The sequence below is a fragment of the Mytilus trossulus genome, chromosome 5 (assembly GCF_036588685.1).
Source record: "Mytilus trossulus isolate FHL-02 chromosome 5, PNRI_Mtr1.1.1.hap1, whole genome shotgun sequence".
In the NCBI taxonomy this organism is placed as follows: Eukaryota; Metazoa; Mollusca; class Bivalvia; order Mytilida; family Mytilidae; genus Mytilus; species Mytilus trossulus.
Window position 1 is genome coordinate 86,003,243 of NC_086377.1, and position 26,982 is coordinate 86,030,224.

Below are 26,982 nucleotides of genomic sequence, written 5' to 3' on the forward strand. Positions count from 1 at the left end.
CCATTAAACTGCAATCACCAATGAATTGGGTACTTCTTCTTTCAGAACTGGAAACAACATTGTCTTCAAAAATCCAACTCTGATATTGATCCATGAGATGACTGACAATCAATGAAAAAAGGTCAATCCCAGTTTGCATTAACTCTTCAGCTTTTGTGTCAATGTCGACCTCTAGTTTTCTGACTCCACCACCATTTTTTTCCTTTACCTGCTTATACTTATTTATAGTTTTGTCGAAATGTTGGCATCCAATGTCAACCCTCTTTATTTTTTTACCTGCATTTGTATTTCCATGAAGATGACATGTTTTGCATTCTTTGTGGATTTTTTTTCTGTTTCACTATCAGATTCCGAACCAGTGTTTTTTTTTGTTTAAGTTTTCTTTTCACCTAAGTAAATAGCGTTGATATATTCTTCTCTCCTTGTTACCTCTTGCAGAACTACATTAATGCTACGCGATCTCCATAAGGTGGGACGAATGGTGTAGGATGCACAACATCCATAATTAGTATCATATTGAAATCAATCTGAAAGAAAAAAACAGTAAAATATGGTACTGAAATGATAGATAAAATAAAAGCACCTCTGTAAGTATTATTGGACTGATTAATAAACACAAAGCGTAAACACTAAAACGGAGTGGACGAATAGTGTCAGGGCTATTTGTCCGGCCATTGTAATGCGTATGTCATGCAATGTGTGTTCGGAAGTGCGTTGCACTAAGGGGGCGCATGTAATCTGATCTCTGATTTTCGATTTTAAGATCATGGCAGAAAACGGTGATATCAATATTTGTGATACAGTTTTCGGAATTTGACAATGTAACACGATATTATGAACTTCCAAAAATGATATAATCTTATAAAAGGGACTCTAAAAATAAAATCAAAAGGAAAATGGGAAATAAAAGATAATTGATAGGAGAACTCTAGTTATACAAAACTTGAAAAAAGTGGGGATGTTGAAAATAGGAAAAATAATAAGTGGGGTAATAAATACACGGAACAAACAAAGAGTGGAGATGGGATCAGGAGAAAAATCTCTTACCTTTCACTCAAAAGATGGATAACTTTATGTCAAACATTTGCTACCCCCTCTTATTTTCGTAAAAGAAGAGATCAAGAATTGCCCGAATTGGCGCAACATATCAAGAGATTACGCCGTAAAGCATATCCCAAAGCTCAACAAGAACTACAGGAGATGTTGAGCCGAGACCATTTTATTGATGCATTAGATGACGCGGATACACGGTTGCGTATACATCAAGCTCACCCAAAGACACTTGATGATGAAGTTAAGTTAGCTGTTAAGCTTGAGGATTTTTATATTGCGGATAAACAAAGGGACAAACCTTCAAGTGTTCGAAATTTTGCTATTTTGGAAAATTCACAAGTGTCTAGTCCAATTTAAACACTGATTGATGTGGTAGAAGAACTTCGATTGGATTAATAAAATGGCAAAGAAAATTAGGCGTAAAAACATTACAAATTAGACACTCCTTATCATTTACACACAAAGAAATATACTCAAACAAACTTAAAGTTTATAAATGGAAATTATTTAGCCATAAATTGCCGAACACAGAAAATCTTTTTAAATGGCAAATATCTATTAAGTCAGAGTGTAGTTTATGCAAATGCACAGACAATTATCAACATTTTTTTTTATCGATTGTGAATTTTTACAAGACTTGTGGAATAAGATAATAGAAAAAATGAATATCATAAACTTCTCTAAGAAAATAAACTTAATAGATATAGTCTTTGGATATAAAATAGGAGACCGACATTATAATGACATAAATCTTATTATGACGTTGATAGGTTTCTCCATTTACAAATCATTTTACACGTCGGAACAAAGAACAAAATCCGCCGACACATACAACATCTTTAAAAAAGAATTTGAATTATATTTTGAAGTTAACAGATATGTAAAAAACGTATAAGTAATCTAATTCGCAAATTTCAAAAAATTCTTTAAATTGTTAGATTATAAAGTATGTAAACATACAATTCATATAGAGTTTCGAAACATAACGTAGAAAATATTTACTGAAGTATCTTTAAAATGAAATACTACAAATACAAAATAAAAATTGACACCTCAGCGGCCGTAAAGAAAAACCCTTTAATTACACCTAGTCTAAAACTTTAAATCAAACCACAATAAGGTACAGATTATAGAGAAAGAAAATAAATTCATATTTCGATAATAATTAACATAAAATATCTCACCTTTTGATGATAATCCAAAAGCGAAAAGATTAACACGTGAACTATATTATCCTTCTATCATGTCAGATTATTTGATCACACTAAGACACCTGCACGATTTTTCTAAACGAGCAATATAGTGGAGCGGCGAATGTTGAAAAAGTCGCTTAGTTAACGATTTTAAATTACCTACATACCTCATGGAATTTTAAGGTCTTAAATTGTTTATCGATTATTCAGCTTAAGAAAAATATTTGTCGTCAATATCAAATGTGGTACAAATGACGTTAAAAATAGCCTTAACTGACGTTATCTAACTTGCACCGAATACCCCACTGCTGATTCGGTAGTCAAATTTCACAACAAACCCGTTCTAAAAAATAATATGTGAATGAAATTGGTAAATACAGTTATTCGTGAACTTCATACAATGTAAGGGCAATTCCAAACAGTCCAAAATTAAATGCTTCATGCATCTGAAAATGGTTGAAAATAACACTGTAAAAATCATCGTTTTTCATCTAGCATTATTTGCACGTGCAGTATATGTGTATTTTAAAGGCACAACAGTGAAGCCGCCGTTTAATTCTTCAATCGACCCGATTTACTTTTTGAAGTTAATTCCTAATAATATAAATATTTGGCTAAATATCTGCTTTTTATCCAGATTTCAAGTCCGAATATTTGTCACAGATTTACCGACATTGTTGTGGTTTCTAGTTATAGTCCCACATTCAGCGATTTAGCGAAGGTCATTTGTAGTAATTTTCAAGCATATTTCTTGTTCATTTTATAATTTCCAAAGCCTTGTGATTAATTTATGTTGTTTGGTATTGTTGTATACTCGTTTTTGTTGAATTGAACTGGGAAAGTGAATTTCATTTTAGGGTTCGTTTGGTTTTCAAGTGTGTTTGATTTGTTTTTTTTATTCAATCAAATGGACAATTTAACAATCTCGTTAAATCTGGTCCCTCTAGATGCCAAAAAAAAAAAGGAAAGTGGAATTTTGTGTTGACAAATGCATTATATGCGATTCTGTTGTTGGTGAATTATTAATAAAATCAACAGAATCTGGAAGAAAAAGTCTGATTACTGCTGCAGCAAAGAGACGAGATAATTTGTTCAGTTATTTGAACGAATTCTGCAATGAAACAGCAAGTGAAATACTCGTATTTAGGTATCATAGATTATGTTATAAAAGCTACACAAGTAAGCAGAATTTAAAATCAGTATCAGCTGAAAAGGAATCACCAGATATAAATTCCGATTTATCTAACCGTTTGGTGCCTGAAAAAATTATCACAATACATAAAAGTGTATTATTTGCAAAAAAAATCTCATAAAAGGATGAAAACATTACATACAATTTCTTCTGCTGAAAGGTTAGTCAATCTCATAGATGCTGCTTTTAGAGCATGCGACGGTGAAATGATTAATCGAAAAGAGCAATATAATTTGCTCGATAGTGCAGTGTATCACGCAGCATCTCTGACCACAAACTTGGCATATAGACCAAAATCCACTGATCAATCTGCGTATGATTTGGCATTTAGCAGTAGTTTAAATTATAGACAGAGACCTTATTCTTGACAAAAAGTCTCTTGTTTTATCATCACTTTTGACAAGGTATCAGTCTTTTTTACCTGATAAAATAAGTAAGACATACTGTAATTCCTCTAAACATAAGGCTACACTTGAGAGGTACTACAGGGATGCCATTGCCAGTTTGCTCAACAAGGGCAATATAAATCTAGAATTATATTTGCTAGCAATATTTCCATTGGAAACGCAGCATTAAAACAGCGAATAACATCTAAGCAGAATTAGAAATGCTTGCGATAAAAGCCGACTTCAGTATATGTAGCTCCACCAAAACCAACGAAGAAATCGGTATGCATGTACTTTATGAACCAGCCTCAATATTATGACAAAAAATAGAAAATGTTTATATATCTAGGGATTATTATCATGCAAATAACCAAGTACAAATGCATATCGTTGGAAATATCAGAAGCATAGTTGTCTACCTGTTTGATAAGTTTTGTTACTTGTTTCTTGACAAAGTCTTTTGAAACATTTTCTTCGGTATCAATGAATTTTTCGCATGACAATCGGAGAAAATGTGCTTCTCTCGCAGAATGCCTGGTGTCAAATTGTAATAACATATAATTACTCCAATTGAAGTTTTATTATGCCGGTCGTTCATGCTCTGAGTGGGTGCGACTCCACTTCAAGTTTTTTTGGAATCGGTTAAAAGTCGGTATTCAACCTCTTTAGGACAAAACCAAGCCGTTTCGGTAATCTTGTAGCCTTAACGCATGATGATGTTGATAGTGCTGTAGTTACTGCTAGAGTGCTTGAAGCTGCTTTATATGACTCGAAACACACATTTAAGAGTTATCAAAACGATTTAAATTTGCGGAGATATCACTTGACTATAAATAAAGATAAAAGTCTTATAATATAAAAAAGAAGATGTGGTATGATTGCAAATGAAACAACTGTCCACAAAAGACCAAAATGACACAGACATTCACATCTATAGGTCACCTTACGGCCTTCAACAATGAGCAAAGCCCAAATGGACATACCGCAGTCAGCTATAAAAGGCCCTGATAAGACAATGTAAAACAATTCAAACGAAAAGCCTTCGGCATGTGAATTCGTATTTAGGCAACACGTACTACTTACAATGTGGAAAAGCAAAGTTTGGTTGTCGGTTAGAGCCAGTTTTCTTTGAGGGACAAATGGCATCGGACTTTCTACAAGATATAATTTGTTCATGTAAGGGGGAAAACATGCCAGACAGCACGTGTTTGCAAGGAGCAGGGTGAGGGTCTTCCTTGCACTGATTTATGTTTTTGTCCAAATGTAGGCAGTTGTAATAAAATATCATGAAAATAGTTCTTGTAATATTTGGTAATATAAAAAAGAAGATGTGGTATGATTGCCAATGAGACAACTATCCACAAAAGACCAAAATGACAAAAACATTAACAATTATAGGTCACCGTACGGCCTTCAACAATGAGCAAAGCCCATACCGCATAGTCAGCTATAAAAGGCCCCGATAAGACAAATTGAATGTAGAACAATTCAAACAAGAAAACTAACGGCCTTATTTATGTAAAAAATGAACGAAAAACAATTAACAAACGACAACCACTGAATTACAGGCTCCTGACTTGGGACAGACACATACATAAAAATGTGGCGGGGTTAAACATGTTAGCGGGATCCCAACCCTCCCCTAACCTGGGACAGTGTTATAACAGTACAACATAATAACGAACTATAAAAATCAGTTGGAAAAGTTTTACTCATCAGATGGACAAAAATTACAAGTGGACGTGACCAGTTACTTATACATCCCGACACAAAAAGACAAAATGAACAGATCTGAGAGTACTCGCAGTTATCTGATAGCTAGTTCAAAGCCACTTACAACTAATAAAGAAAATCAGGCATCTAAGACTAAACTATACTTTATTTTAATTTGCTATAATGTTTTTGACGTTTCATTTGGTATGAAAATGAACTCATCATAGATACCAGTATATAATAAATTTAGTAATTTCTGTGTAAAACATACATTTATAATTTATAACAAAATCAAACTGATTGTAAGTCAATTACAAATAGAAAAACAATTACAATATAAGCATATATAATTGCAAATCATTCACATTTATAATAACGTAATTTTGTTCCGTATTTGACCTTTACTTTTACATCCTCATTATTGGATACAATATACCTGACAAATATTAGTGGAGCGGCGGAGAGGACAATTTTAGAAATTTAAATTGCCTAAATACCTCATGGGATTTTAATAGCTCATTGGAAAGCTGAAATCCTGTACTTTTTGGAAATATGTGTCGTCAGTATCAAATCTGGTACAATAATATCGAAAATCAAGGTCAAAGGTCATAACTTAAAAAAATCCTACTTTCATCTAGAGAAACAATACCATTGATATTTTCAAAATTAATGATCTATTCAATATAGTATATGAGTATTATGTAGAAAAACGTTAGATCATACAAATTCTTTTTCATATTTGCACATGACGTCAGAACAACGTTTTATTTAACTTTTTTGAAGGTAGTCCATGGTATACAAATTTTAATGCCTAATGGAAAACAGGGACATATTAACATTGATAATTGACATCGACAAATAGCATTTCTTGAATACTATAATAGTTAAAAAGTTTTTAAAAGAGTATCTGAAATGCATGATAGTTAATAAATCAAACCAAATATGCAGCCATGAAAAAATTCGTTTCAGTTTTCAAGGATTCGACGTGTCACTGAGTTTTCTTAAAATGAATTCAAACTATCTCAATACAAGATACCTTTTTATATAATATAGTGATTGGAGTTTGATAGATTACTCAATTAGTGCAAGCGTGTTGTAGAACAAATTCCTAAAATTGAGACATGACCGTTATGACTAACGGTTAACGAGGCCGGGATAAGGTACCGGTATTTTATGTATCAACTAACAAATGTGAACAACTATTAATAAAACATGATTTACCTCTCAAAAAAAAATAGAAGAACTTCGACATGAGCTTCAGTTTCTGAAGCGGGATATGAGTCAACAGAGACGCGGATATAACAACAATACCAACAAGCCGGGACATAGAGGATGTTGGACTTGTGGCGAGACCGGCCATATTTGAAGAAATTGTCCTAAACATAACAACAGTAACAGAAATAACAACAAAAAGACGGAGTAAGAACCGGTAACGTTGCGAGTAACGGTGGAAAAATGTATATTCCTGGTAAAGTTCAAGGAACAATCGTCCAATGTTTAGTAGATACAGGTGCAAATGTGACAATTTTGAATAGTAATGTATACGATTCTCTGTCCGATGGGTCCAACACAAACAAACATGAAACTTGCTGACGGGCAACCACTAAAAGTAAGAGGTATCAGTAAAATGGATGATGAAATTGGTAAGACAATTCTCACACACGATATTGAATGTATAATTGGTTATGACATCATGAAACAAAATATGTGTTGCATTGATGTGGCTAATAATACATTGACTGTCAACAAAGAACAGATATCTTGTACACCTAGGGGCGTCCTACAGCTGGCTCCTAAAAAAATATTTATGCATGCAAAGAGAAGGCGAACACAAAAAGGTCAGCAACAGCAGAAAATATAACCGTAGAAAAAATTTTCATCGAAAATTCAGAACAATCACCATGTCATTCTGCAGAAATGCCTCAAGGCAGATGAAATTACTTAGGCATTACTAAATCGTATGCGGTCAAACGAATCATCATCTCAACAACAGCCGTCTTTAGTTGATATAGTTAATCTATCAGCACATCAAACACCGCAAATCAAATGGTTGCTGCCTTAGCTGTTGTGGAAATTAAGGAAGTTGGTAAACCCATGAAAAACATAGATAATGGTAAAATTATTTCGTTTATAAGAACACGGACGAGTCGGTAAACGAATGAAATGAATTACACAACTCTTTGATGTTTTCAAAAAAATTCATATTGCTATACATCAATCAATCAAGCAACATAACTACCATCAGGGCGAAATATTGTGCTGTGTTCTGATATTTTATAATTATCCTTGTTTTAACCCACATCATAGTGTTTTTTACCCTAAAGCTGACAATGTAGTACAAGAAGGCATTGCATTGTGGTAGGCACATCAAACAACATTGACCCCGGGAATGACCTACGTATAGGGGCACACATTTTCAGAGAATGTGACGTTGATACAGAGGCGGGCATTGAGATGGGAAAAGACATTGCACGGAGACTTACCGCCATAAAGAGGCAGACTGGCAGTGGCACTCGCTATTCGAGGCATAGGATTTACCGTCCCCATTCGCGCCGGACGTGCTCCATTTCCGTTATTCCAGTGCGACATTTTAACCACTTATTACATACACGCCCAACACGGCTTTTAAAATCGTTAGCTGTACCTCTCAATACTGTAAAAATACCATACACTTTTGCATCTTTATTGTATTTATCATGTTTTAGTGAGTTTTTGATGAAAAAAAATAAAGAAAAAAAGTTGTAGTCTTGTCGCCACTTTGTTCCTTTGGTTGCCATAACAAGTATAAAATGTACACTATTCATTTCCTGTAGGCCTTTTTTGTACAAATTTTCACCATGAAAGTACTTAGTTGGAAGATGCAAGAACATTCTCACTGAATTGGCATCTAGATCATAAGTCAATGCCACAGATACCTATAATACAACTTATTGCTGTACTTTGACCTTTGACCTCAAAGTAAAAAGATGACTTTTGTTTACAATTTTGTGTCGGGAGCATTATCTGTTTGCCCTTTGACAAAATCTTTTGATATTTGGCACATGTGTACAGCACCTCAAGACAATCTGTTGTGTTCCAAGGACCATCATCCCCAAATTTATCCAAACCTTCCTTTAGGGAAATTGAACCGTATAACATAATTTCATAGATATCCATTAATTTAAACTAAAGTTATTGTCCGAAACCAATGTGTCTTCAAACAACAACAATGACGACATCATACCATTATACATTCCCAAAAATTGTTTGCAGTCAAATAATAAATGATTAGATCCTCATTTCTCAACCTTATATATTCTGAACTCCCAACTGGCATGACCATCATGACCATGGATCTTGTCCATTTATAATTTTTTTTTTGGGGGGGGGGGAAATTTCAAATCAAGGACAGACACTACATGAATACATTAGTACATGCACGTATATAATTGATAGTGACAAAATCTATAAATCAGCATGCTCTTTGTTTTTGCAAAATCAAATATGATTATGCAGAGTGGTTTAATTCTTTATTGAAGGCTGTACCTATTACTATACACTTTTACATTGTATGGTCTCTTAATGGAGAGTTGTCTGATTACAATTATGCAGAGGCGGATTTAGGGGGGGGGGGGGGCAAATATAGGGAATCACTGAAGCGTGACTGGAGCAGGCCCCCCTTAGGTAAGTCAGTGGGCCCCCTCTTATGAAAATTTCTGGATCCGCCACTGTTATACTACATCTTCTGATTTTTATTGTGTTCCATAGCAGTTTCTTCAAAACCTTTGGAAATAGAAGCACCCTTTATCTTCATCACTTGGTTTGTATAAAAGTCAGAATATGACAACAAAGAATTATTCCCATACATCACAATGATTATGGCCTAAAGAGAACTGTGATAAGTACATGTAGCCTTGAAATTGGCAATCATATCAAACCTCCTTTGTTAATAAGACGGATAACTTAACCTGATTAAATGTGACATATACTTAGCTACAGTGTTAATATAACAATTAGTTTATTCTGTTTATTAATTCAATCCATAAATTTTGATCAAGATTCAAATGCATGTACTGCACTAAACAAACAATAACAAGGGCATACTACATTGATACTTATATTAAAGTTTATTTTTTTTTGTGTACATATTTCTAAATAGCACAAAAATGTTAACACAATTATTTAAAAAAATACAATTTTTGACTTTTCATTTCCTTTTAACAGATTTGTTTTAATATAAATTGATCCCATTTTCTGTTACTCTGTAATAATTTGGAACTTATTTTATCAACACATATATACATCTTTTTAGAAATTCATTTAAACCCTTGCATAACATAAATGACATGTATAAATATTTGCCTATATAAACACATGAAACATGATAAATAGTTTCAGAAAAATTTGAAATATTCTTTCAGACACCCAGTAATATTTTAAAAGATAAAGATCCATAAACAACTAAATTGATATTCTTAAAATTGTCCTCTACCAAAATTGTCATTTTCAATATTGAGGTCTCTCAATTACTAAAGTAACTTCCAAAATATTACCAAAAGTCAAACATATACATAAAAAACTTAATAGGTATTGAAATGTTCTGTTGTATGAGTCTCCCAAACTGGTTACAGTTTCATGTGTGATTTTCTTTAAGCTCAGTCACCTGAAAACAAATGAAGGAATAGTCAAGCTATACATGTATACATCAGTTTTTTGCTTGAAAATGTTTTAAATTAATTATATTAAATAAGATGAATTTTAATATTATATACATATATTCAAGTACACATATTTGAAGTTTAGTATAATTTTTTAGAAGATTTCAAATTCAGGAATTCAAATACATTTGTAGTGAGAGATTTAAACCCTTCTTGCATATCTGGAAAATACACACTTGGTCTCATTAATTTTTATGTGTGTGTCATCTGTGTTTTAATTTGTTCTTAAATTAAGCTGACACTGGTCACATTAAAATGTTTAACAATTCATTTGTTATGCATTCTTATTCTGATTTACCTTATGTACTGATATAATGTCTAGTATATTTACAGGATTTAAGATTTCACATACTTTATCTCATATGGTACTTTATCAAAATAAAGATAAACATGTACTTAAAGAGATATTGGTATGCAGTAGGTTAACTTCAAAATCAAGTTGATCCATTTCTCTAATTATAGGCTCCTCTATATGTAAGTCTGTCATCTGATGTATCTTTTATCTGTTTAAAGAAATAACAGATTATAAGGTGATCAATTATTCTTTGAATTGAATTTGGAAAATTGTATTTAAAATCAAATTAGTTATTTTATTATCTTAAGAACCAGTGGAAAATATATAAGGAGCTTTTAGCGTCTTACATGTCTTACTACATTAAAACATTCAAAGTTACAAGACTTTTTTGTATGATTAATTCTATTTTCAAATGGACAGGTTAATGTATAAAATGATCTAAATGTACACTTTAAAGCAGAAAGGTAAATTGTGATTGACTTATTACTAAACAACTTTACTTGATATATTTGAGTCAAATTAACCTTATATGTTATGCGCTTCAGGATCACACATGTACATGTACAAATGTATCTAAATTCTAATGACAAGATCTCAAAATGTGCTAATTTTAAAATATTTTTTTCAGTTTTGAACTAAATGTTAAAAGTTTGAAATCCTTGCAATTGTATCATGTATATATCATATGTCTAATTTAGTTTCTAAGGACACGAAGGACAATAAACAACAATTTTATGAAACAAATGTATTGCCGTCCCAAAAGATCCCATCTAAATAGTGGATTAAGAATCTAATTATCTTAAGATTTGATATACAAGTTTTATTTTTATAAATAAATATATATGTTATCATGATAACCACTTTGCAATATATGTGTGTCTTTCATATGTCATAAAATATAGGTACACTGTATATGTACATGTAGCAATCAAAATTACAGAAAATTAAAATTTGACGTTCCTGATTTTTAACAAATTAAGCTTACTGTTTACATGTATATCTGACATAAACATACATATGACTATCCTGATAACTGTAGGATTGTCTTTACTTTTATAAATTGTGACTTGGATGGAGAGTTGTATCATGATCTATCATTGATACTCATACCACATCTTTTTATACATTTATCTATTCTACATGTACATGCAAATGTATTCAGTTGTAGTCGCATTTTGCCTACATGTACATTCATTTTGGCACATGAACATACCTTACTGACATGTACATATTAATGATAAGCATAATAAATAAGGTGACAGACATGTATGGTCTGTTGTGTATATGGAGGATAGTTGTACATGTGATTTTCTCATTGGCAATCATCATGATCATAACCAAATCTTCTTTTTTTTTGTAACTTTTGAGTCCGATACATGTAGTTTTATTTTTTTTTTATTTTAAATTATTATCCTATTTAAATAATGTTTGAACATGATGAATAAAATTTGTATAAAATTGCTTTCAGCACAGATCATACATTTGCAGAGAATAATTTCACATTGTAACTAAAAATATGAGGGAAAAGGGGGGGGGATGTATTAAAATTATTGATTGGGCCACATGATTTATCCGAGAAGTAATTTTAAACTTTCATAATTTAAACTATTACCTGTTCCAACTGGTATAAATGTCACAAAGAATTCTTTTAAACACTATCACTATCATCTGCTTCAAAGTGATCCGCCTTTCCAGTTTTCAAGATGCACAAAATTATGGCATTTAGATCTTTATAGTTTGCTTTTGGTGTCCATGATATACCATGTACTGTTTTAAGGTGGGAGAAAACTGAATAATTTCCAGCATTTGTCCAGCTGAATCATCAAAAACTACTCACGGATGGCTTTAAATTCCTCATATTCCACATTTCCAGCAAATAATACAATAATTTCAGTCTTATAAATAATCCTCATTCCCGTACATATATTGTAACTGCCTCTGTCTGGAAGTGATCACCCGTACATGTATGCAACAATCTTCTGGTGAGGGAAATAAGTTTCCAAACACCACAAAGTTATGTACTTTTCTTAAATCTTATCAAAATGTTCAATTATGTATAAAAATATACAACAGAAGTTCATTTTTCTGTCAAAACATTACCAGCTGGTTACAACCTTTATCGGTTTTTAAATTGAAGAGCATCACTTTTGGTATGTCTAAACACCAAAAAGACGAAAATAAACTGCTGTTTCCTGACAGTTTACTGCATAAGAACATTTACATATCAACAGATACCAAAGATGTTATCATTTCCTGCTGTATTCATGGTCATCTTATAGAATATATATCAATTGTTATATTGTAGGCTGTTTTTGTTATGAAATGAATACCCCTATTTCCTTATATAAGGAGTCAAATTTACTGAAAAATCAAATTCATTTTTTTATACATAATAACCCAATATGACTTTTTAAAATGTCATTTCCCAACAAAACAAGGTGGATACATTACAAAAACACATTTATCTCAAAAAGGCTGTTGAACAAAATTTCCAAGTTCTGCCTGGTTTTCTCTGGCATTGCCCCTTAAATGGCCTCATGGTGTATAAACTTAACCAATAACGCAGCGCATGGTTTTAAACCGGTTAGAAATTGAATTTGCTTTATTTTTAAGTGTATTTGGTTGTTTGAGTATTTGAATACTGTTTGGTTTCTGTTATCGTACAGATTTCGTTCACCATATTAAACCAAATCTCATCGAATTTAACATTTAAAGCCGAACAATGCATTTTTATCACACACTGTACTAAGACTTTAATTACCATACCATTAATTGATTAATAAAAAAAGATTATAGAAAATTGACACCGTTTTTTTTATACAGCAGAGCAATGAAGGCATTTAAACCTGACTTAATACAAACTTCAAGTCTTATACTATAATACAGAATACTAGTATGCATAATAAAAACGTAAAATAGGACTACACTCAACAAAATCGAACGAAACAAACTTGAAAAAAAACTGTTGAATGTCCAAATGTTCTTTTCTGGTGTCTGTCTCGAATTCTTCCTGAAAAAAAAAATGTTTTTAAAAAATGTAAATAAATTGAAAAGAATTTAGTCTCATTCTGTTCATATGGGTCAATATCTGTAATTGTATTTACATAGGCGGTAATGGCAACGTTTTTTTTCCTGCAGCTCAGTCCATATCGTAAACTTGGGTATGTATGATGTCTCTGATAATTACAGACATTTCAGTTTTTGAACAGAAACAAACAGATAGCATTTTTACAATATTTTAAGGATGTTCTCTTCTGAAGAGTCAAAAATTTCCCGAATTAAACTTTTTAAATGAATATGATATTCCTGTAGACAAATAAATTCTGAAGTGTTTAAAAAAAAAAATTGTAGGTAGGTGCGCATTTAAGAAAACTACGGCCAATTGAAAATTGACTATTTATGGAATACGGAAAAAGTGAAAAATCCAATAAAAACAGACAAAACATGATTTTTTTGTCAAGTAATCAAGTACACAACTTAGTTCCTGTGCTGTATCTCTTTAATACTATGCATTACATAAAAATAATATAAATAATACCTCATCTGAATACACTTTAATTTTTTTTTGTCATTATAGTGAAAAAAAATATTCATAATTTATCACAAAAAATAGCCCAAATTCCAACTAATACCAAAAAATACTAAACTTCCCGAATGAAACTTTTTTTTAAACTTAGCAAACATGTGGACCCACATAACCTTAACATTTTAAGCAAAAAAAAATTGGGGGTAGGTGCGCATATAAGAAAGTTTTATGCCATCTAACGATCCCTCACCCACAAGTCGCATATTATGAAAAAAACAAAAAATCCCATTAAAAACCGCAGATTTCTCGATTTTTTTCATCAGTAATCAAGTTAAAACATCAATTTGTGTGTTTGATCTGCTAAATACATTGTTCTTTGGCATATATAAAATATTAAAGAACACATGCCTTGCTATTTTTAAAGTTTTTGGGGAAATTTATCATAAAAATAACCCTTAATTCCAAAATTTTCTTTACAAATAGCTTACTTCTAGCATTAAATTTTTTTTCTGTGGTAATATACAATAGAACCAATATAAAATGAACATTGCAAGTCCTTGGAAATAGGTGCTTGGTGTGCATACAAGACAGTTTCATGTCGATTATCTCATAAAAAAATGAAATTATGATATATGTTTTGCTAGCTAATGCTTATTTCTTTCGCAGTTTTTAAATATCCCTAGAATTTTAATGATTATAACGTAAGACCAGATATATAAATGATGAAGAAATGGCATATAAAAACAGTCTGAGGAATAACAATGGAAAAATGACAAAAATTAGAAAGCATGTGTTGATGACTTCGTAACAATATCCCATTTATATTTCAAAGTATTAAAAAACAGATTTCAGAAATTATCTCATTTCACAACTCATCCCTGTTGACCTGCTGTCCAACATTGAAAATTAGACATAAATACAATGTAGATTAACTTAAGGTGGTACCTAACACTTCAGGGAGATAACTCTGTAAAGTTAGCTTAACCTTTTAATGACTTTGTGTTGTAAAAGGAATATAAAGCTTCTCAATGATCAAAATTGGTGTTTGTCAAACTGCTATATAACCAGTGTAATTTTTCGGACAAAACAGTTGGTTCAAAATTTTTGAACTTTTAATAGTTTCGTTAAAGGGTCAAAGAATGAAAATTAAACGAACCAAATTAATTTAAGTGAAAGTGTTGGGTACCACCTTAAAGTCAATAATTAATTAACTTTCAGTCAAGTGTTGTTTGATAAAGTTTGAAACAGCAGTTATAATTTTTGACGACTTTGTCACTCTTGGTCCCTGGTTACAACATTCCTCTGAAAATAGTTGTCTAATTCCTTCTTCCTGGCCTCTGGAAAATGCTAGCAGAAGTGAAGATTTGTTTAAATTTGAATATGCAATTTTATGAGCAATTCCAATGCTTATTACTTTCTGGTCAATAAATTCCCTTAGTGATGGAAGGTTTAACTTAGTCAAAATAATTTGTTCATGAGAAAAATATGCTGTCTGTACAGTGAAAGTTGCAGTGGAAAATTTAGGATCAGCTATTCTAATATTTGAGAAGTCCAATAGTTTTTGAAGGTAAATCACATCTTCTAGTGCATCATAACTGCAATTCATAAGAGTTTTTATCAAGTTAACTTGGCTAAAAGACGAGATCTGGATTGTTAATTTTAAAAAGCAGCCTGGTATCTACAAATCCTTCTACACATTTTTTCAATTCTTCAGTCTTTCCAACAGATTTAAGGGTATTAATTAAAATGTGACAATCAAAGGTCTTGATGTTATGGCCTGTGAGGTAGATGTTATGACCTGCAGCTTTAAGAAATTCTAGAAAGCCATCTAATGCTGTAGAAATTGTTGAAGATTCCACAATTTTTCCTTGGTGGAACATCCTTCCATTTCTCATAGTAAGACCTGTTACCTCACTGGCTTGACTGGAAATGGGTAATTTTGGTATAACGTAGGAAGTCCAGTGATATTCTCCATTGACTGCTGCAATCTGTGTAATATGTGAGTCCCTTGCTATAAAAAAAACAATATTTTAATTTTAGTACATTACCAAGTGCAAGTGTTCAGAAAGAAAAGTGGTCCATGCAACTGTCCATCAGTCATTGTTTTCTTTTTAAATAGATATAGTTTTATGGCAAATATAATGGAAAATCTGCTCGAGTTGATCTATTTTAGAAATATATATCAAACATGCAGTTTTATACGAATTTGATAATTCTACCCATCTATACTATGTTGAAAAAGCAACAATTCATTCATAAAGTATATACCAGTCTTATATAACTAAAGCATCAGTTTATCTAGCTTATTGTTGAAGGTCACATGTTTGCCTTTTATTGATTACATTAACTTCATTTGAACCATGGTGGATAAATAAACCTTATTGTCAATTATACCAAACCTCCTCATTTTTAATATTCCAATGAATGTTGATGTTGCTAAGTCTTTCTAATAATTTTCTATGTTGTTTCTTGTATACTATTATTTGTCTGTTTGTCTTTTTCATTTTTAGCCATGTCATTGTCAGCTTCTTTTCAATTTATGAGTTTGACTGTCCCTCTTGTATATTTTTTATCCTTTTTTTGCACTAGTGCAAACAGAGCTTCTATCTTACATGTAAACAACGTAATCAGTGACAAAAATATATATTTTTAAAAAGTTTGTGATTCTTTGCTTTCATAGGTCAAAGTGTTATATTACAAGAATATTTATATTGTACTTGGAATTGTAATTATTATTTGAGCTTGTGTAATATGAAATTAAACTCTATATTCACCAGTATTCCTGCAATAAACTTGACCTATGTCATTAAAACAAATTATATACCTAAACTAGTGGTTTCCAAGTCAAAGCAAATAACTTTTGCAGTATTTGGAATATTGCAGTGAACTTCTGGTGGAACAGGTGCTGAAGGAATTTCAACAATGTCTTGGTGGTCCTGCAAATCAATGTAACTTGTGCCCTCACACATCTCTTTAACTGCATTTCTCTTCACCCTTCAAAAATAATATTTTCATTTAAAGTCATTCTAGCCTTTGTTAAAACAATAAATAATGTCAAATGATTTAGGTTTATTTTGACACTAATGTCACTGTAGTTGCAAAATTAATTTCTAAAACATTTGTTGCATTTAAAAGGTTGATAGAATTTGTAATTCTTTTTTTATTCTTTCCATGATCCTCAAATTTCTATATTCAGGTAATGAGAAACAATCTAGTACCATTTCCTCTTATATTTATGACATGACCACCCGTACAAAATTATAAGGAGTATAACGCCTGGAAATAAAGCGTAAACCAGACCTACATGTAGGAGCAGGAAAATTAAATTTGTAATCCTTACAGGCGTAGTAATAAGTGGTCAATTTACCAGTCATTGTGAATCCACTGACATACATATAAATCTCCCTCTTTTTTTTTAAATGCAGTTGAAATAATTATTTACCTTCTGTTTCGTAGCTGGATCCTTCTGAATTTTTTCTTTCCTAGTAATGCTTATTGCTCTCCTTTTCCTTGCTTGAAGGTCTCTAAGTATTGCAATCACTATCACTATCAAAGATTAAAATTTTTTTTATTGCAGATATCTTTTTATTCAATTGATTTTATTGTGAAGTATTTACTTGTTTATCCACACGTTTTAGACCACTTAATGTCAATAACATGAAGTTTGCAGTGGACATTGCTTAAAATTGTATGCTTATTATATGCATACAATATTTAATTTTTAGTGACGACCTCTCCAACCTGTCTTTGTTTCCTATGTAAAAAGCAAAGCATGAAACAACTTAATATGCTGACTATGCGGTATGGGATTGCTCATTGTTGAAGGCCGTACGGTGACCTATAGTTGTTAATGTTTGTGTCATTTTGGTCTACCACCATGTCCTGCTCCATTGCCTTTGCGCTTCCATCCCAGTTCATTCTGCAGTCATGGGTCTTTGCCTGTACTCCTTTTCAGGTTGCTTCATCACACATTTAACAATACTTGCTGCGGACACTGAAGCCTAAAACTTTTCCTGTTTCTGTACCAATCATGGAACAGTGACCTGTAATTCAAAATATCAAATTGATTGTACAGCAATAAAATAATTCAGGTTTGATTTGAATTGTGTGCAGTGAAATTAAACTTTTTGTAAAAGGGGGAGGGGGAGGGGGTGCTGACTTACATAAGGGGGAGGTGCCACTCTAGTCATGCTTCAGTGATTCCCTGTATACTTAACCAAATTTTTCTTAAGAAAGGGGGGCCTTGGCCCTCAGCCCCCCTTTTGGATCTGCCTATAAACACAACTCTCATAAGACACTTAATAGAGGGATAAGATGTATTATATGTAATATATTGAACTAGGAAGAAGTCTGAGTGTCAATATAATCTTTAAAGTCCATACATAATGTATTGAATGAGTAAAAGCCCTGAATTTTCATATTACATATGTAAATAATGTATCAGGGAAAAAGTGTTCAATGCGTGCCATATGTTCGTTCTGTGTGTGTTTTTTTTTTAAATTGCAAGAATTATAACATATAAAAAATAGATTTGGTATGATTGCCAATGAGACAACAACTCTCTACAAGAGACCAAAATGACACAGAAATATCCAGTGAATAACATGTAATTTTCTTTTTGTATGCTGGAGTGCTTCCTCTGTGGTTGTTACATGTGTGACGTCATATGTTAGAAAAAAAGAAGATGTGGTATGATTGCCAATGAGACAACAATACACAAAAGACCAAAATAACACAGACATTAACAACTATAGGTCACCGTACAGCCTTCAACAATGACCAAAGCCCATACCGCATAGAATGTTTTTTTTTTTATTGACCACCTCTATACATATAAATTGATACATAGTATCAATAAACATAAAGTTGAAACAAAGCTTAGGATATATTTAAAATAACCTCTGAAAATTGTAATTGTAATACCCAATGAAAACAATAGAATGCTATACCATATATGTATTATTGGATATTGTGAAAATATTAATTTTGTTGGTTTTCCATTTCCAAATTTTCGTCTGTAGCTTATTTTCTTTGAAAAAAAAGAAAACCTTAGTAACTTGAGAATTTTCACATTATACATACCCGAAAGACTGTCATATGTCCTGCCACTTCCTCTTTTTTGCCATGCACCATCAACACTCAGTCAACTCATTACTATCAAATTTCCTGGAAAAAATATCTGTATACTGTAATAATGACATTTTCAGATTTTTTTAGCTGAAAATATAGAAGAAAATGTTCTTTTTCAGTTAGTCTCAATAACAAGCTTAAATTGTTTGATATAGACTGATTGGGGCATGAAAATAACATAATTAAATTCTTTAAACTTATTATTCCAGATGGCATAAATATTTACAACAGTAATAATGGAACACAGATATCATTAAATACTGAACTACTTTGAATAAGAGTTGTTCCCCTTAGTCCAATATCTAGTGTGGTCTTACCAATTTGCTTCACCAAACATCAGCATTGCAAGACTATTTCTAAAACGCTACAATTTCAAATTATGTTTACTTTTGGAACCTTTTAATATTATTTATATAAAATGTGGTAAATGTGGAACTTACTGTTTAGTGATATCTATTTCTTGAGATAAACATTCCGCTATAGTAGTCTCTGCTACTGTTTCAATGGCACTTCCAGATTCCTTTTGTCTTGCACTAAGTAAGGTATTACTCACAGGTGGGATATTTAGAGCAGTTAAAAAGGAATTAACCCGTCTACCACCAATTCCAGTATGCACCATTGCTGAAAGTACACATAAAATGTTTAATAATTACAAACTATTCAATTTGAATGAAAACTAAGATGAACAATATATAAAATAAGTCATAAACTAAAATCAAACCAAAAAGACCAAAATCACATATTTATTTTATCTATACAAGAAACTTATAACTGTAAACTTCATATTTTTATCTAATAAAGAAGACAATCAATTTATCTTATATATAGATAGTTGGCTTTAGAAAAAATACAACATAATTTCCAAAAAAACTGTTGATCATCACAACTTTGCAAAAGTCAGCACAGATCTAAACCTTTGATAATGTTGTTATTTTTAAAAATCTGGCAAGAATTGTACATGTGATAGCACATACCTGTAGCTAATTTTGTGTTGGCATCCCATATTTTGTCATGTCTTTTTCCAGTTTGAACATTGAACATGTGCTGACATCTTATATTATTACATGGTATCTAAAAAAGAATAGAATAAAATAATCAGTTAAAACATTTTGACATATTGTTTGCAATTAATCAGTGCATAATGATTTGGTACAGTCTATAAACTGTAGTAATAACATTTTTTTAAAGAAAATGAAGAAATTCAGTGGATTTATGTGTACAATTCAACTTATTTTTTCACAGGGATAATCTAGTACGTGAAAGCTGTAGTCCTCATGCAGATTTGGTGTTCTCAAAATAAAACCTTGCTAAATTTATAATAAGTGCATTGTAGATTGTGTGTATGTTGATAAAAAAAAATGTGTCAAAGTTTTGTGTACTGGGTAAAAATAGGTGTACAATTAACAGTTCTCCAAAGTTGAAGATAGTTCCTTGACCTACAATGGTTTACTTTTATATACTGTAAATTCAGAATTATTGTGTGCATTTATTATTGTGATTTTATCCTTTACAGCTTATTCCCTACTGCTTGTAGAGTAAAAGTTTGGTTGGATTCCTTTCTTTTTTTGTATAATTGTTTATTTCAGCCTTGTATATTAAGATTGACATCTTCATATGGGTATGTAAACCTGCATATATGATATTTAAATTCAATTGAATTTTATCCCTTTATAATTATACAAACAAAGCAAGAAAACTCCAAAGTGTTGCTCTACATGCATTAGGAAATTAGCTGTAAGATTTTAATGCGTTTTTAATATTTGCGACACGAAAAAGAAAACCTGTTTAATTCATATAAAATATTTCAAAATGTGAGTTTAAATTATTGAGATTAAAACCCAGTTGTATTTTTTTCAATAACCAAAACATCGCAATAATTTCTGAATTAATGGTATTATTATACTTGAATGGAGAGTTTTCTAATTGGCATAAAAACCACATCTTCATAAAAAGCCATGGGAAGATAGAGAACTAGCTGATGTAAAGAAAACTGTATCAAATCTAGCCAAATTATTACGAATAAATCCTTATAACCTCAATTTAAGAAATAATTTCCTAGGTCACTGTAAACTGTGTAAAAAATTAATAAAAAGAAAGAAAAATCAATTTAAAAAGGAAATATTTAGTCAGCTTTCAGCCCTTAGAGATACAGACCCTAAACAATATTGGAAATTATTAAAGTCATTAAAATATGAGAACACTAATAAAAAAATTGAGCTTCAAGCTGGTTTTCCAGAAATTATTGATCATTTTAAGCATCAAGGAGAGTCTGTAAACTATGATAAAGAATTTAAAACTAAAATTGAAACCGATATATTAAATGAAACTGATGCACTTTTATTCAATGAGGTAACTGATAAACCTTTTACTATCAATGAAGTAAATAAATGTATACAAAAATTAAAAACTGGGAAAAGCTCTGGTCCAGACCAAATTTGTAATGAAATTATTAAATATAGTGGTGTTGTTACTTGTAAAGCTATTACTAAGCTTTTTAATTTAATTCTTGATTCTGGTAAATATCCATCAAACTGGAGAAAATCTTTTACCATACTTATTCATAAAGCTGGAGATAAGCTAGATATTAATAACTATAGGGGAATTTCCCTTCAAAATTGTATTGCTAAACTTTTCAGTGCTGTTATTAATTCTAGAGTTGTAACTTACTATGAAGACAAGTTTTCAGTTCATCAATTTGGATTTAGAAATAATCATAGGACAGCAGATAGTATTTTTATTCTAAAAACTTTAATGATAAAATATTTGACAAAAAAGAAGAGTAAAATTTACTCTTGCTTTGTTGATTTGCGTCGTGCTTTTGACACTGTTTGGCATGCTGGTCTCTTATACAAATTAAAGAAGGATGATGTTGGAAAGAAAATATTTGAAGTAATTAAAGATATGTATAAGTGTTGTCAATCTTCAGTTAAAATAGATAATAAACAATCTGAATTTTTTGAAATAGATAAAGGGGTCAAACAAGGGGACAGTTTGAGCCCCACATTGTTTAATTGTTTTATTAATGATCTCCATTCAATTTTTGATGGGACATGTGATCCTGTGTCCTTAGATAAAACATCAATAAGTAGTCTTAGTTTTGCTGATGATCTTTTAATATTATCAGAATCACAAAACGGTTTACAATCTGCTTTGAATAAACTGGAAAAATATTGCTACAAATGGCAGCTGACTGTAAATACAAATAAAACAAAAGTTATGATTTTTCATTCTAGAAATTCTTTTGAGTCAAAATTTTTTTATAAACAAAATCAGTTAACTGAAGTTAAAGAGTATAATTTTCTTGGGAACATTATTGATAATAAAGGAAAATTTAAGAGATCTACACATGAACTATCCAAAAAAGCGCTTAAAGCGTTATTTTCACTAAAAAAATATATGTCTAATTTTCATCATGTCCCTGTTGATTTATCATGTAAATTATTTGATTCACTTATTAAACCCATAATTTTATATAATAGCGAGATCTGGTTTATGGAAGATTATTACTCAATTTATAGAGCCATAAATAGAGCCACTTTGCATGGAACTAACTGTGATATTTTATCATTGACAGATAGATTCAGCTTTGAGAAAGTGCATCATAAGTTTTGTAAAACTGTTCTTGGAATTAAAAAAACCTCATGTAATATAGCTGCAAAGTCTGAGTTAGGACGATTTCCACTTGACTCTTTTATTAAAACTCAAGTTTTATTATATTTTTGTCGAATAAACTGCCATGAAATAAACCCTCTTGTTAAAGAAGCTTTTGCAGTAAATAAGTCTATGTCTGAAAATGGAATATATACTTGGTACACTTTTGCCAAGCATATTTTTAAAGAATTTAATATTGATGAAGAACAATATGTTGATTCTGATAAACCTTTTAAACTTATAAAAAATTCACTCAAAAAAACTTTTAAATGTATAGTGAAGGAAAAGTATAATAACATCACTCTTCAAAAACTTTCAAATATTGATAACAGTTCAAAACTTTACCTTTATAGTAAACTTAAAAATGAAATTAAATTTGAGGACTACCTGCACAATCTAAACAATTTTAATAGTCGTCAGCTTTTAACAAAATTACGTGTAAGTGATCATAATTTGGAAATTGAATTAGGACGTTACAAAAAAATTCAAAGAGAACACAGACTGTGCAAAGTTTGTAAAATTTTAGATGATGAGGAACACTTTTTCCTTCATTGCCAAATTAACAGTAATGTAAGACATTCCCTTATAAATGCAATTAAAACCCATTATCCTAATTTTAACCAGCTTGACTCAAACTCTAAACTTAAAACTATTCTAGATCCCAATAAAGATATTTTGTCTAGTGTTGTAGACTATATAAAGCAATCTATGGAATTGCGAAAATAAGGTCCACATTGGTCAATTATTATATACATCTATATATAGATATATGTTATTAATATCAACTTCACTTTTTAAAAACATTTATCATGTATAGTTATGTTTCTTGTCACTTGTGTATACATTGTACTCTGTTTGCATTTTAACCCGTCAGGGTTTCATGTTTTTTGCAATAAAGATTTATTATTATTAGTATATCGTATTATTCAAATAAACAACAACTAAAATAAATCTTAAATTCTGGTTGTAACATTTCTACCTGGATGAATCTATTTTTACTATGGTTGGTGGATGCTCAGTAAGGAGCTTTTAATTTTTTATTGTTAAACATGATATAAACTTATTATAAAAACATGGTAATTGAGGGGGGATAGCAACTTTATCCAGATTACATGTTTTAAGCCCAAGATTTCAGGATCAGCCTATTCAGGATCAGCCTATTCAGGACCCCTTTTACAATGTGTCTTCTTAAGCATGTTATAGGTTAGGAGATTGGGGTATGAAATACTCAAATAGATAACAGTCTGAATGAGGGCTGAAGATTATTTGAAATAAATACGAACTTTTGGTGTACGTTTTGTAGTGTTTACCTTTATAATAGCTGACAATCCATATATGAGAATGTCAGATGCGTAGGCCAATTGCAGAGGTAGTCCACATTTCTTACAGCCTGACAGACCCTCTGCGAGTACACCAAGCTCTACAATACGCCTTCCTGAATTCCATGACTTGACGTTTGAAGGGACATTCTGTTCACGGACACTGTCAAGAGACGAATAACAATGGTCGTGCAACTGCAAGACAGAGGGGTCTAGGTCGACATTATTTCTCCTTTCTAACAATCCCGCAGATACTTTCTTTAACCTTTCTTTCTGTTGTCTTGTTTTGAATCCTCCTTTTAATTTGCGTCCCATCTTGTGTTATCGTCTGCTGCCTCATGAGTTATGTCCCGTTCAATGTTGTTTACATTGGCGACCCGTGCATCCGGGAAAGTGAGTGTTTCGTTCAACATTTTCAAATAATTTCTATTTAAGTTTTGAACATGTATTTCCCCAAAAAACATAAAAAGACAACATTTAAGTGTATTTAACAGTTTTTATTTATTTTCGGCGAACTATGAATTTTGTCATCAATTTTGCGACATTGTGATAAGATAAGAGTTATCTCCCGTAGACCGATTCCAAATTATGTTAAAATCGTCAGAAGAATACATCCTTAACAGCAGATGGCTACAAGTATAGATATGTCACTGTCTTCCAACAATGAACCACACCAACAGATATTTCAGGGTAGTTAAATAATAATTGACAATCAGCTTATGCATTTCACGGTCTTTTCAACTTGCACTGGCTCATTGTCACGACCTTTTCACAAATTGCACACCGTTCATTGTCACGACCTATTCACGACACAAAAAATCACGGGGGTTCTGAGGTATTATTTCACCAAAGTTTTCAGGTGGCATCTAGCTCTTCACGAGTCATTCTGTGGCATTGCACGAAATCTGATTGGAATGTACATCAAAATTTGCATCAGGACCTTTTCACCGAATTGGTTCTCAGCAAGAATAATCTGGAAGATGAAGACGTGTGTAGTAAGATTTGCAAAGGCTATGTGCAGCATGTTGGGTTCATCCATTTCATTACAGTACTTTTTACAAAGAGACAAGTATAAGTGTTGATTGATTGTTGGTTGTTTGACGTCCAGTGGCAAATATTTCATGCATATTCAGGACGAGAACAACTTCACAATAAATGCAATAGGAAGTTTGATACAACTAATGAAGGGTCCGCTTCGAAAAAACAGAGTTTGCTCCAAAGCACACTTAATTTTAATTTTTCACGAGACGACGATCATCGGGTTGAGGAAAGTAGCTCTTATGTATTTGATAGCACACAAGATAATAGCAGCAGTAAGTTAATGGCCACAGATGAACCTTTAGAGACAAAAGAACCGCTCCAAGTGGAAAACTTGCATGAAAGTCAGAGTTTGGGCGACACTTTTGCTACACCTTAAACTGTGTCCTCTTTCAACTTTTGACACATTTTTACATAATAACACTAGACCAGTTGACAATGCCACGAAGTTTTAAAAAAAAAGAGAAAATGTTGTTTATCCATCAAAGGAGTATAAGGACACAAGCAAGAAAAGTGGTAAACGCAAACGTTCCTGCCAGCACCAGTGGGTTGAACAGTTTAAGTTTATTACATATTGGATGGAAAATGACGGCATTTACTGTTTGCCATGCTTTCTGTTTCCAGTAGAAACACACCTGGTGGTCGTGCAAGGCTTTGAATTACGTTACCTTACTAAAACTCGGAAGACACCGTTCCTGATATGAAAATAATGGAAAAAAAAAGAATCGGAGATAGATTTTATCTCAGACGAAAAGTTGAAGGAGCGAGTGGCTAAAAATAGGAAGGTATTGGAATCGATTCTTCGATGCATTGAGCATTTCCGGTTTTGTAGATACATTGTTATTTAAATCATCTCATCCAGGCCTAAGTTCCTATTCTCAACCTAATTTTTTTCAAACATTATTGAGTCAAACTTATGGTGCTCACAGAGCTGATGAAAATGTAGATACACTATATACACTTGTAAATAAAACTGTTGTAGATAATTGTCTAGATAAAAACTAGACACAGTGATGCCCCACGCTTAAACTAACTGTATTATAAAATATTAAATGTTTGATTTAAGTTGTGGTTGCATAATAATGGAACAATAATAAATATCTACATATGTAAACATACAATAATCGGTGGGTTACATCTAAAATAATTTCCATTACATAAATCTGTAAAAAAAAAAAACAACATCAGACCATAATCAAGTTTAATCTTGAATTTGTAACAGTCATCTTATCATGGTTAAACTCATACAAAATATAAAATAAATAACAAAACAAACAAAAATGTGTACATATAAGACTTATTCCCCACAACCACTTTCATTTTCTATGATTGTTAGATTATGAAATTGTGGTTAAAACTGTAATTTGGAATTAAAATTATAAGGAGGGTAAACTACAAATCAGCTGTGTTTTAACTGTAATCATTTATAATTTAGAAGCCGTTTAATTTATGTCTCTGTTTATATTCTGTCCCTATCGATGTGTGGTCTTGGGATGAATGACGATTTTATGTGTGAGGAAAGTAATGAAGGCATTCACGATAATAAAAGTTGGTAAATATGGAGATGCGGGAGGGTTGAGGCTAGCTAAGGAGAGTGAATGGATGTGTCTATATATAAAAAAAAGTTAAATAGGGTGAATGAATGTGTCTATTTATCAAATAATGTAAAATAATTGAGGTGTATATTTTTGAACCTGATTTCAATAAATATGTACATCTGAACATGTGTATTGAAAGCCAGTGCCTTATAACAGCTCCGTGACTTTACTTACCAAATGCTGCAATCATC

General features: G+C 31.6%; 1 protein-coding gene and 1 long non-coding RNA gene across 2 annotated transcripts; both read right to left on the reverse strand.

Annotated features, from left to right (window-relative positions):
* Positions 1–9,943: 9,943 nt before the first annotated feature.
* LOC134719233 (uncharacterized) lies at positions 9,944–12,716 on the reverse strand. Its single transcript, XR_010107556.1, has 3 exons — positions 12,142–12,716; positions 10,533–10,737; positions 9,944–10,179 (listed from the first exon to the last, which is right to left on the reverse strand). It is a non-coding gene; the product is annotated as an uncharacterized LOC134719233 (long non-coding RNA).
* A 6,423-nt stretch (positions 12,717–19,139) lies between these two features.
* LOC134718408 (uncharacterized) lies at positions 19,140–24,470 on the reverse strand. The gene is made up of 4 exons (XM_063580908.1): positions 24,147–24,470; positions 20,160–20,256; positions 19,626–19,806; positions 19,140–19,221 (listed from the first exon to the last, which is right to left on the reverse strand). The coding sequence occupies exons 1-4, from the start codon at positions 24,468–24,470 to the stop codon at positions 19,188–19,190; spliced, it is 636 nt and encodes a 211-aa protein (XP_063436978.1). The 3' UTR covers positions 19,140–19,187.
* Positions 24,471–26,982: the final 2,512 nt, after the last annotated feature.